This window comes from Microtus ochrogaster, unplaced genomic scaffold (assembly GCF_000317375.1).
Source record: "Microtus ochrogaster isolate Prairie Vole_2 unplaced genomic scaffold, MicOch1.0 UNK33, whole genome shotgun sequence".
NCBI lineage: Eukaryota > Metazoa > Chordata > Mammalia > Rodentia > Cricetidae > Microtus > Microtus ochrogaster.
The window spans coordinates 825,713-838,939 of NW_004949131.1; the positions used below are offsets into that span (position 1 = coordinate 825,713).

Sequence of the window (13,227 nt, forward strand, 5' to 3'; positions counted from 1 at the left end):
GTGTCGAGCAGACAGAGGGTCAGTGCCATGTGGAGCAGACAGAGGGTCAGTGCCGTGTCGAGCAGACAGAGGGTCAGTGCCGTGTCGAGTAGACAGAGGGCTGTGTCAGTGTGGTGCCTTTCTGAGAGAAGGGTCCAGGTCTAACCAAGTGGCTCCCTGATAGACTTTGACTTGCCTGTGAAATTCAAGATAGTTCTTAGGCTTCTGGTAATGGTGCTTATCCTGGCATGGTTTCCCTTCTGTCTATACCAGTTTATCACATCGCTGTTGTCCCCACTGTAATCCTGTCAAGAGGCTGTTGTAAGAGAAATGTGTCCTCACTGTCTGAAGAGCTTATCCCGAGTCTACGATGCTGTTAGGACACACTGCACATGCCGTGTGAACAGGGATTTACAGAACAGGGATTAAACTGCTAATCCTGACGTTCAACGCTCTTCTTCCTGCTCTCGCTAATAAGACATAATTTATTTGCAAACCAATGTGTAGCTTATATAGTTGCACACATAGGTTTGTAGGTGGCGGGACAGATATCCCTCTGTGTTGTTGAAACACAGGACCCATGAAACCCGCTTTCCTTACCACACATGGCATTCAGATATTTTCTAGACCTGGCATCTTCTGTATTGTTATGTTTTTGTTTTTATTTGGTTTCTTTTTCAAAATTTATTTGTATTTTATGTGCGTTAGTGTTTTGCCTGCATGTATGTCTGTGTGGGGATGTTGGAACTGGAGTCTCAGACAGTTAGTTGTAAGCTGACAAGTGATTGCTGGAAATTGAGCCTGGGTCCTCGGGAAGAGCCACCCATGTTCTTAACCCCTGAGCCATCTCTCCAACCCCCTGGTTATTGTGGTCTGAGGCTCCGAGTCAACCCAAGAAGACACAGAGGTTACCGAAAGGCAAGATTTAATGCAGGACAGTACAAGAGAAGGGGGCATGAGGAGGGGCCTGATCCATCAGGGCTGCAGAACAGAGGACTGAACTGTGACCCCGAATGCCAGTTGAAGCAAATATTTAAGCACAAAAATCACAAACATTTTTTTGCCAAGGAACAGTTACAATTTTCACCAATCAGGTTAGGGGCTTCTTGGTGTGTTCCATCATTGTCAGCCCACACACATTGCAAGCTTTCCGTCCAACCTGTCAGATTCATTTGTGCTTTCTGTTGTTAGGAACAGCACAATAGTTTAAAGAACTAAGGGTCATAACAAACCATTTCCATTGTTTAAGGAGAAGCTTGGTCAGTCATTGGAAGGTTCCCAGTTTTACTAGGGCTTGGGAACCTGAACTTTGGTTCACCCTACAGGTAAAGTGGAGTCTAAAGTCATTAGGACAAGGTGCCTTTTATTTTATTATTTATTTATTTATTTTTTTGGCCTGTTCCCACCATCACGTTTTTAGAGCGTGTGAGCCATATTCTGTTAAGTAGATGTGTGGCACAATAGTGGGTCACACATAGCTCCGCTAGGCTGCAGGAAGCTGGCTCGCTGCTCTGCTGTGGCTCCTCCATTTCACTTGTGGAGGCACCAGACGCTCGAGGAAGATTTCCTAAGGCTGAAGTTCCAGGACTCTGTTTTTCTGTTTAAATAATACCACAAGATTGTTGAACATTTTAGATTAGTTTTTGACTAAGAAATGACTAAGCAACTCTCTCAAATAGAAAGAAGGAAAATCAAGAAGCCACGAGTCTCCCTTTTGTGGTAGAGCTATTGCAGAGGCCTGGCACGCTATGTGCTGGGGTGTGTTCCAGGCAGACAAACAGGGCGTTGTGACTGGTGCCGATGACATTCTTTGGGAGGATTCTTCAGTCTGAGTGATTCATTTCTACCTAGGCTCTCCAAAACACTGCAGTTAGCAAAGCTTAATAAACATATGTAGCCTTCTGGTGTGTCTTTCTGCTTTCTCCCTTCAAAATGTCAGACAATGTTGTATATTAGAATACTGAAAATAGCTATTTTTAATTTCTAAGCCTGTCACTAAAATAATTTAGAGCCTCTGGGATGAAATTTTTTAAACCATAAATAAAAAATTGGCCAGTTTCTCAGAGTAAAGATGATAATTTTAGATTCTTTCTTTTTCTTTTAAGTAAGGTCTCATGTAGCCCATACTGCCCTCATGTAGTCAAGGATGACCTTGAACTCTTGATCCTCCTGCCTCTGTCCTACCCCCACAAACACGTGCAAGGATTATAGATGTATGCCATTGCTCCCAGCTTAATTTTGAAAAGTTTTAATTCTTCATTTTGTTTGAACTATAACAAGCAACTCCAAATTTCAAAAGAGCAAACAAAGCAAATAATTCATTTTGTTAACTATAACCGAAGACTTCTTTTCTCCCTCACTTGTTAGGTTTGTATTGATCTACTAGGAATTTTGTGCCTCTCAATTCAGTATTAGTATCTGAACAGAGTGCAAAGGTATATTTTAAAGGATGGTTTTAAGATGTAAAAACATATATGTGTGCGAGTCTCCTGAAGAGGATGTAGGATCCCATGGAGCTGGAGTTACCAGCTGTTGTGGGCTGCCTGAAGTGAGTGGTGGGCACTGAACCAGGTCCTCTGCCCTTACCCCCGAGCGATCTCTCCAGCACTTAAAATGAACCAGGTCCTCTGCCCTTACCCCGAGCCATCTCCCCGGCACTTACAATGAACCAGGTCCTCTGCCCTTACCCCGAGCCATCTCCCCGGCACTTACAAATCTAGCCTGACTTGATTCCAAACTGTCAGTTTTCATCAGCGTTTGAGCAGCCGTTCTCCAAGTCACAGGAGGTTGACTCTGCAAATCTTCCTTAAAATCTCAAAAGGATTCAAGCAGAATTCAAGAGATGTTACAGGCATGGAAATCAGAGAAAAGCATCTCGAACTTTTGCTCACAATAAACAGTGTGCTTTTCCAGCTGCAGAAGCTGGGGTGTGGGGTGGGCTAGACAGCACCCCTCAGGACTGGAGTGGATCCGTGAGGGTTTCTGCTTCTTTACAAGGCAGGACTTCTGTCGTTCACAAAGGAATGGGGTGCACAAATTAAGATCTGTCTTAGGGCACACTTGTAATCCCAGCATCCACAAGACAGAAGTAGGGGTTTTATGACAGCCAGGACTACCCAGAAAAAAAAAAAAAAAACCTGTCTCAGGAACAAATTGAATCAACAACAGAAACAAGCTATGAAAGGTGAACGAAAATTGCTGTAGCTCAGAGCAAGGAGGTCTTTCAGAGTGGGTAAGTGGAGGTTCTTATGGAGAACGTAGCTTGTGAGCAGTTTCCTTACCCACACCAGCGGACTTTCACAAGGCCTGGCCCAAGCCAGCTTGTGTGCCTGGGAAGCAGCATGGGAGCTGGAGGCTCCTCTCCAGGACCGTGGAAGTCACTCCTGACATAGCATACAAGCACAGCAGGCAGAGTTTAAATCAGGAACAGCCACTTCAGTCCTAACTGAGTGAGACCTTCTTAAAATTGTGGAGGGAACTGGGCAAGCACCCAAGAGTCAGAAAAAGTTAAAGAACTAAAGAGCTGAGTGCCATAGACTTGTATGGTACAGCATGCCCTCGTTACATGTTCAATTTAATGTACGTTTCCTAATATTTTCATCAACCAAAATTTTACTTCAAAAGATATAGTCTGAGCTGGGTGGTAGCGCATGCCTTTAATCCCAGCACTTGGGAGGCAGAGGCAGGAGGATCTGTATAAATTTGAGTCCAGCCTGGTCTGTAGAGCAAGTTCTAGATAGCCAGGGTTACACAGCAAAACCCTGTCTTGAAAAAAAAAAAAAGAAGAAGGAAAAAAGCATCATTTGTATTATCTTCATAAATGTGGATTTAATACTGGTAGTTTTAAATGTCAAGTAACACTTTCTTCACATGTAGACACAGGCAACATGGAGGTATTACACCTGTACGGCAGTGAGCAACAGAAGCAGCAGTGGCTGGAGCCCCTTCTTCGTGGAGATATCACCTCTGCATTCTGTATGACAGGTAAGAGCAAGTCCAGTCCTGTCTCCTGTCATCGTCATCCTGGGGTTATCGTGGGTGGATCACCTGAACAGTGTGGGGTGTAGCCAACTTTGCCCACAGCCTGAATGTGTTTGTTTGGAGCCTGGTTTGAAATGCTGGCATCCTTGAATGCTCAGGATAGACGCCCCTATCCTTTGGGGTGGCTCCAGATGCATTTTGGTAGTCTGTTTCAGCATCAGCAGCGGGGTGATGGCTTCTAAATTGTGCTGTTTCTACAACTGCTGCCCGAGAATATTCATCCTTGTGATATTTATATGACTATAAGCTACTCAGCTATTCCATAATCCTAGAAAGCCAGAACATAAACTGATGGGAATATCGCTGAAAGCACGGAGTAGGGACACAATGATGACAATGGTGTTGGTACATTTGTATATTGGAAACAGGAATTTAACTTCCTTTAAAGACAAAAATCACATCTCAACTTGAGTTTAGAATTAAGTTCAATTTGATTTGGTCATAATGTGAAGTTCATATTGACCTTTCACTCATGACCAGATTATTTATTTATTTATTTATTTTAGTTTTGATTTTTCAAGACAGGATTTCTCTGTATAGCCCTGGCTGTCTGGAACTCACTTTGTAGACTAGGTTGGTTCAAACTCCGAGATCCACCTGCCTCTTCCTCTTGAGCCCTGGGGTTAAAAACATGCACCTCTACTACCCACTAGATTTGATTATTTTTTATATAATATACAAATATTATACACACATATATAACTGTTTATATAATAACAAAAGTTCTCTCTACTTAATTCATCAAGCGGTGTTTATTGAACGCCTACAGAATGGTGTGATGACATAGTGTTTCCACAGCACCATCCTCAGGCCACAAAATAAGCTCGCCGTCCCTTCTCTGAAACCAGCTTCTGGAGCTTGAAAAAGAATCTGTGAAGCATCCCAAGGACTCAGTGAAGAGAGCAGAAAAGGGGCGGGGACACGGCTCAGTCTGTAAAGTGTTTGCCACACAAGCATGTGGACCCGAGTTCCATTCCCAGGATCCTCACAGATGTCACATCTAATCTTACACAAGTGTAAGCACAGCACTGGGGTTGGTTACAGGAAGATCCCTGCGGCCCCCTGGCCAGCCAGGCTAACCAGTCACCACCGAGTATCAGGATCATGCCAGGCCAAGCCAATGAGAGACCAGAGGAGGAATGACAACTGAAGTTGTATGGTCTCCATATAGACACATGTTCCAGCGTGTGAGCACACATACACGTATAAACATACAAAATAAAAACAAGGACAATACAGGAGCAAGGTCAAAGCTGATTGGTCCCTATATGCCATGCAGTAAAGAGAATTTAAGGATATTTACAGGTATTGCACAGAGAGCGTTCTGGAGACCTGAGTGTGGAGAAGATCTGGATGTCGCTGGCAGATACATTCCCAGTAGCACCTTCAAGGCGCAAGTGGAAGTTGTTGGTGGGAGTAGAGAAACCCAGCCTGCCCTCAATTAAAGCATATTCCCACTGGGGAAAGTCAAAGGCAGTATTATCTGGTTTGGGTGACTGGGAAAATGCTGAGTGAGTTGTATATGGACTCAGACATCAGCAAAGCCTCCAAGGACACAGTTGTCAGTATTAATCCACTCTTCATCCCTCTGTCTTCCAATTCATATTTATCGAATGCTTACAGTGTGTCATTAAGAAAGGACCGAGTAGAAAGGGGTAAAGTGGAAAGATTTAAAAAATACAACAAAAACCCAAGGTGCCTCTGTCCTTGACGAGCTTGCCTTCTCTCGCCCAAGCCTCTCTGGCTAAAGACTGATTTCCGCCTGCCTGTTGATCAAGCTGTTCTTCCTTTCTAGAGCCCAATGTCTCATCAAGTGATGCCACGAACATTGAGTGTAGCATCCAGCGAGATGGAGATGGCTATATAGTGAACGGCAAGAAGTGGTGGAGCAGCGGTGAGTGTTCTCCGTGGTTCTGCTACCCCTTTGCCAGAGCAATGCCACGATTCCCGGTCACTGCTTTGCGGTCACAGCTTTAAATCAGCCTCTGAAACGCTATCAGACTTAGAAATAGTACCAAGAGAAAAGGTAATTTGATAAGTTGTGGAGTCTGGGGTATAGTTCAGTGTCGCTAGAACACAGGCTGAGCATGTGTTTGGGGTTCATTCGTAAGTGTCAGTACATGTAAAACCAATATAGTAAATTATCGATTTTATTGCCTAAAATATCCATGGTTAAATGAAAATTAAGCTTTATATATAGGATAGTATATTTGCTCATCAGTTCTTAGTAATAGGCCAACATACATGGGGAAATTCTTTAGGAACTTATAAAATTAGACTCTAAATAACTATGATTTTTAAGGCTTGCTTCTAGAATGTGCATAATGAACCCAGAATGTATTTGGATAATTTTCTTTGGTGACATCATCAAACCAAATTGCATTTATAGGCACTTTCCAGAATGTGTGAACATCTCAGGAAAGTTTATGGGTTTGGCCTTCTTTTAAAGGTTGGGATAATTGCCATTTTATATTTAATGAAATTGCTTATAAATTATGAAACAAAAAAATTAGAGTAAGTTTGTTGCAATTATTTAAATATTGGAATTTTGCAGAAAAATATTCTTATTAAAATTTAAATAATTACAAATACTTATAATTTCCTCAACATAAGTTTCTTTATTAATTGGTTTTAGATCACCTGACTCAGAGCATGATGGGATTTTTTAACTTTTTATTTTAAAGTTGCTGTCTACTCAAAGAAAGTTACAAAATAGTACAGGATGGTCTTGGGGGCTCTTTACCTAGTGACTTATCACACGGGATGGTCCCGGATAACCCTTACCCATGACTTATCACACAGGATGGTCCCGGATAACCCTTACACAGTGACTTTTCACACAGGATGGTCCCGGATAAGCCTTACATAGTGACTTTTCACACAGGATGGTTCCGGATAACCCTTACACAGTGACTTATCACACAGGATGGTCCCGGATAACCCTTACACAGTGACTTATCACACAGGATGGTCCCGGATAACCCTTACACAGTGACTTATCACATGAGATGGTCTTGGATGCTCATTAGCCAATGTTTTATATTTCATAATTACAGTTGCTATCAAAAGTAGGCAGTTGAAACTCCTATGTGGCATATCTAGATTTGAGTAGCCACCACTATAGTCAAGATGAAAACACCCCACTGCCATAAAGGCTTCCTCTTTAGAGTACAGCGTTTTTCTACTTCCCGCCATGCTGTTTTCCTGTAGTAACTTTAATTTCCAGGTTCTGCCCATTTGTTGTTTACTTTCTGGTGTCTGTCTTCGCCACACCCTCACCCTTTGCTCCTTCTTTGTTATACATTGCAACAACAGTCTAGTGTTGGACATTTGAGTCTCAGTGTAACACAAATATTTTATTTGAGTAAGAAAGCTCACATGTGTGTGTGTCCAAGTAAAAAGCAGAGAACATTTTATATTTAAATGGTAAAAGAACTGGTTGGATCTGTAGGAGCCTCGGAGTCAAAAGGAATTTCCTCTGCGTTCTGTCTCTGTCTTCTCCAGGATCCATATTTCTTGGCCACTTTCATGATATAGTTTTTGAAGGAGGCCCCCATGAAGACATACAGGACAGGGTTGAGGCAGCTGTGGAAGAGGGCGATGCTCTCTGTGACCTGGATGGCGACATCCATGCGCTTGCTCATGTCACAGTTGGTGATCAGCAAGTAGATGGCATCTATGGCTTGGCAGAACTTGACAATGTTGTAAGGCAGCTGGGTGACAATGAAAACTACAACCACCGTGAGCAGAACCTTGAGGGGGCGAGACTTTTTAATATTTGGCATCTTGACGAGCGTCCTTGCAGTGATGGCATAGCACACCCCCATGATAAGAAAGGGAACCACAAAGCCGATGCAGATTTCCAGCATCTGAATGGATGCCTTCAGGGATGTTCCCAGGTGGTGGGGGAAGATGGGAGTGCACCTGGCATTGTGATTCACGGTATAAAAAACCAGCTGGGGTATACTCAGCAAGGTAGCAGCCACCCACACACAGCTACATATGATCCAGCAGGGTCTCCCCGCTCCTGATTGGCTGGGAGCCTTAGTGATTGCCCAGTATCTGTCAATGCTGATACAAGCCAGGAACTGCATCCCAGAGACGAAGTTTACCGTGTACAGGGCCGAAGTTACTTTGCACATCATTGTCCCTAGAATCCACCCATGGACTGCGTTAACTGCCCAGAAGGGCAGTGTCACCAGAAGCAACAAGTCTGCCACAGCCAGATTCAGGATGTACACATCTGTCTTGGTCCTCTGTTTCTTGTAATAGGCGTAAATTGCCACAACCATGGAATTCCCTGCCAGTCCGATGACAAAGGCTATTGCAAAGAAGGCAGGGAGGAAGACTTTTGCAAACTGCCTGACCTCTTCTTTTATGCAGATCGTTTCATACTGGCTGTAGTCGTAAGTGTCATTCATTTCGTTTCCCTCGTAGTAGTATTCTGTTGGCTGGCCCTGCTCTAGAGCCATGGCACCGAGCTGGATGGCAGGAAGAACATAAGACACTCACTTGAGCACTGCTTAAAAGGAAGCAGCTTTACCCAGCATATGGTTTGTGTTTTCTCTAAAGAATAGCTTGTGGCTATCACATGTGTGAGCCTGGATCTCACTCTGAAAACTTTAATGGGGGCCACATTGAGCCAGTTCCCCCAACCTTTGTTCTTACACGTCTGTGTGCAGGAACTGGCATTTGTCCATGGCCAACAGACAATATCCTAAGGGATTCCCTTAGTTATTACTAAATCCTAGATAAAGTTGAAGACTTTTAAGTAAATATAAGTTGTTTAGTTTTGTGGGATTTTTTTTTGTATGTGTTTGTATGTGTGGTCTGCGTGCATGTGGGTGGGTGTGAGGGCACATGTATGTGAATGTATCTACAGGTTGGAGTTGGTATTAGGAGTCATTAGATTACTCTCTACCTACTTCTTGAGGCAGAGGTTAGACCCAGAGCTGAGCAGCAGAGCTGTTCTGATAGCCAGCTTGGTTCACACATCCTTCCTCTATCTTCTGAGCACTGGAACTGTAGGCGGGCCGCAAGCCCACACCTCATTTTCATATGTGCTAGGGACCCAGACCCAAGTCCGCACGCTTGGACAGCAAGCATTTTAACTACAGGGCCATCTACCCAGTCTGGTTTTTCTTTGTTTTTTTTTTGTTTTTTGAGTTAGGGTTTCTCTGCTTTAAAGTCCTAGCTGTCCTGGAACTAGTTCTTATACACCAGACTCAGTCTGGTTTTTATAATAGAAAATTTCATCAAAGAACAGAAGAAATGTTGTAATTTTTACAAATAACTTGTCTTGTGGAGTTAGCTATAATAAATTAAAATAAGTTAAGTTGTCTTGCTTGAAAAAAGTAATGTTTTAATTTTTATTCTACTGTGACTATAAATTTAAATAAATTAACTTGGCATTTGTAGAGCATTAATGTTGGCTTTTCTACAGGAAAACCTCATTTAGTCAGCTTGCCTCCCACGCCTGTAACTACTTGTGTCCTCTGGTCCTTCTCGTGTCCCCTGGTCTCTCTCGTGTCCCCTGGTCCCTCTTGTGTCCCCGGTCCTTTGAAGCTGAAAATTGGCACTGTCCTGGACTTCTTGCTTACCTAGATCCCCTTGTTTCCAGTTAGTCTATAAGCTTATTCATTCTTGTTTGCTTGCTTTATTTTGATTTCTTTCCCCTGAGACAGAATCTCACTCTGTAGCCCAAGTTAGCAATCCTCCTGCCTCAACCTCCCCGTACTGGGATTATAGGTGTGAGCCACCACACCTAGTTTGCATGTTCAGATTTACCTTTCAAATGGGTCTCAGATCTTCCTGCCCTTGCGGTCTTTAGACTTGTGCCATCTGCTCACTGTGGCCCTTCTGATTGTGTCCGTGCACGCACGCACATGCACACACACACTGCACTGTCTTCTTAGCTGGACTCTGACTGTTCTTCATCTTTCTCACCAACCTTCCTGTGAAAACCATTCTTACTGCCTGTCGGTATTGTACCTCTGACTTGCCAGTCTAATGCCCCCTCATCTAGCTCTGCACCTGGAAGCACCTTCCTTCCTGAGAAAGAGACAACACAGGATCCACAGAGTGGACTCCAAGGCTCCCTCCTGCCTCCTCTCCCCTCCCTGTCCCCACACAGTAGACAGGAGTGTGCTCCGTTGCCAGCTGTTGGCAGACACAGACTGCTCTCATGTGCATCACCATCGTTCCTGCCTGCTTTTTACCCAGTACTATTTTCTGCCTTCCCTTTAAGAGTAAGTTAGCTTGGGTTTTCCTCCCCAGAAGATTCACCCTCGATCAAGGATGTGACTCCATCCTGTGGAGAAAATGTATTTCCCAGCTCTAAATTCTCTGCAGGCTGAGCAGTTTGATTTCTGGTTGTGACTGAAGCATTTATTACATACCAGGCACACGCTAGCTGCTCACTAAATAGCTGTCAGGTCCTGACACAACACAACAAAACATACGGAATGGATGTCAGATGTGTTAGGGGTCTCCTGTCTCAAACTCAGGAATCACGCGCTGGCCAATAGCACTGCAGTGTATCAAGAAAAGCTTGCACTGAATTTACAAATATTACTATGAATATTACAATGACTTTCATTGTTTTTATTGCCTTTTCTTTCTTAGCTTCTCTATCTTGATTGGCCATTTTTGTCCTTCAAAGAATCCCAGGTCTTACAGAATCACTCATGAAAACAGCATTTTCAAAGCAGTCCAGGAAAGAACGTGAAGTTTCTAAAGAGGTCTTTAACTTGCTAACTCTTCTTTGGATGAATAATGTAAAAGTGCCCCTTAGGGAAGGTGCTCCCTGAGGCAGGTGCTGCTGAGGGGTTTTCTTTATCATGCAGAAAGCAAGCAGCAACAGTCTGCAGTGGCTACTCTGTCGTAAAGGCGTTGCGGAAGCTGCACTGGCAGCCTCCTATAGCCTCCACGGTTTCTGCATTAATTATTAACACAATATGACTTGGTTCTTTCCTCTCTGTTATCATAGAAATCTAAAACTTGATGGCAAAGAACAACAGAACCAAATAAAATATAGGGTGAATATTTGAAAGTATGACTTTTCCAGCAGTATAAGAAAATCAGAATAGGAATAGAGATTATTTGCAAAAATTACCCTTCTGCAGATACATAGGAAGACTTTCAACTGTTTTTTAAATTATTTTCAAAACAAAAAATATTTATTATAAAGAGAAGGAAGAAATGATCTGGTAAACTCTATTAGCTCCCTGACAAACCAGCAATGGTATTGAAAATAATTTATTCTTCTTGATATATTCATATTTTCACTTCAAGGTTTAGGTGTAGAGATGTTCTTAAATAGCTTTTTTTGGCCCATGTAAATGTTTAAACTCTCATGTATCAAGCCCCATCCCTCACTAAAATAAAAATGCAAAATCTTTGGGCTTAAAAATTTTTTTAAATGCATATTTAGGTCAAAAGGAGAAAAAGAAAGAAGGAACCAACCTGTTTGAGCTGGGAGTCTGCAGTCTTGAGTGAGGAGGAGAGCGAAGGACCTCTGACTCACAGGACTCTTGTTTCCCCTTTTTACACCCCGCCTTTATCTCGGATCCAAGAGGGCTTTCCTGAAATTTAACCTCTGGAGCACTTGATTAAGTACTCTGTAAAGCCTTCCTGTGGAGTCCAGCCAAATTCTTAAATGTCTGGATACAGACGGAAGGAATTCCAGTTTGGCTCCCGAACTGCAGGATTGTCGGGTCCCACTCAGCTGAGGGGAAGAAGAAAGTGCCTGTAGCTTGCCAGCTCCTGCTCAGCCAAGAGGGGGACACAGAGCCGCACCTCGAGGCCACGGGCGCTGCTGGGGAAAGCTACAGAAACACTTGAGAAAGTTGCTTTGTCTAACAGAGGTAACTGAAATGATTTAAACCCCGAAAGTTATCCTTTTGAAACCCAAATTATGGAAGATTAAGTTCCAGGCAGTCCCAGCAGAACTCACTGTTTTCCTTCAGCAGGAGTGCGTGCTTTGTCTACTTCTGCAGTAGGCTCACTGTGGTGTTCTCTCCGGGGTTCAAAGTGGTGGCTTTCTCTTGTTTTTCTTAGAACCTTTCATCAAGGGCCAAATACAAGCCTTCAGAAAACCTCTGTGTGGAGAGGCTGTTTTCCCGGGCTGCCGAGCAAATGCACGTTAGACAAGAAACCGAAGCATGTAGAATTGTCCTCCTGCCCTGTTTGACCTCCGCTCACTTCACATTTGCATAGCATTGCCTCGTTTTCTCCTGCACAGCCAGCCCAAGAACCCACCTGCGGAACTGATTTTAGACCCAGGCCCTTTTGTCGTCTCAGTGTTACAGCTTCCGTGTTGATTCGTGCAAAAAGAGACTCATGTGTATCTGCCTTCAGCCTTATTTCTCCCAGGATATGTCTTGGGGTCAAGGTAGACTTCCTACCCTGCTACCTCTCTTTGAGGAAGCATCATTTGCATGCAGCAAAACCAGCTTACCACTAATTCGTGCCATTTGCCACTTTCCATGGTGTAAGCATTCAACCATAGCCAGTCTTAAGAACCAAAGTAAAGCTACTGAATGAGAAGTCACTAGCAGAGACACGTAATCAGCGCTTCTGAGCAGGTGCTAGCACCCTTTGTTCTCTTTGTGAATGCTTGTGGGTGGTTTTGCCTGCCTGTGTGTCTGTGCACCACATTCCTGCAGTCAGGTCTGCTGGAACTGGAGTTACAATTGTGAGCTGCCATGTGGGTGCTGGGAATTGAACCCTGGACCTCTAGAAGAGCAGCTAGTGTTCCCAACTGCTGAGCCATCTCCTCAGGCCCAACTAGTACTGTTTTACTGGGGAGATAGAAGCACATCCATGAATAGGTAAAGACAATGTACACTTGGGAATGTAGCTCAGCTGGTAGGTACAAGCCGAGCATGGCAGAAAGCCCTGCCTTGGTTCTCAGTCCCATGTAAGCAAGGTATCCTGACTTACATCTGTAATCCCATCTCATGAGCCTGAGACCAGACTGGCCTGGGCTATATGAGCTTTGACTAAAAAGAGAGAGGGAGGGTGAGGGAGGGGAAGAGGGTGGAAGAAAAATATATGATAGGTATATAGAGACTATAGGTATATAGTGCACAGTGGACTTCAGTGCTGCCATGAAGAACAAAAGTCTGTCATTTTTAGGGAACTGGATACAGTTATGATCATTTCAAACAAAATAAGCTAGACCTAGAAATATATATATATATATAT

General features: G+C 43.5%; 2 protein-coding genes across 2 annotated transcripts in view; one reads left to right on the forward strand and one right to left on the reverse strand.

The window, feature by feature from the left end:
- The window catches only part of Acad11 (acyl-CoA dehydrogenase family member 11), a 74,065-nt gene that overhangs the window by 33,314 nt on the left and 27,524 nt on the right, over positions 1–13,227 (forward strand). Inside the window, exons 12-13 of the mRNA XM_005368460.3 lie at positions 3,856–3,963; positions 5,816–5,914. Of these exons, the coding sequence (XP_005368517.1) occupies positions 3,856–3,963; positions 5,816–5,914 (207 nt within the window). The remainder of the gene's footprint in view (positions 1–3,855; positions 3,964–5,815; positions 5,915–13,227) is intronic.
- Ackr4 (atypical chemokine receptor 4) lies at positions 6,913–12,548 on the reverse strand. Its single transcript, XM_005368459.3, has 2 exons — positions 11,485–12,548; positions 6,913–8,501 (listed from the first exon to the last, which is right to left on the reverse strand). The coding sequence occupies exon 2, from the start codon at positions 8,490–8,492 to the stop codon at positions 7,440–7,442; it is 1,053 nt and encodes a 350-aa protein (XP_005368516.1). The 5' UTR covers positions 8,493–8,501; positions 11,485–12,548; the 3' UTR covers positions 6,913–7,439.

Bases quoted from the DNA above. Each gene is read 5' to 3' on its own strand.
- Ackr4 (XM_005368459.3), bottom strand. From the start codon at position 8,492: ATGGCTCTAGAGCAGGGCCAGCCAACAGAATACTACTACGAGGGAAAC.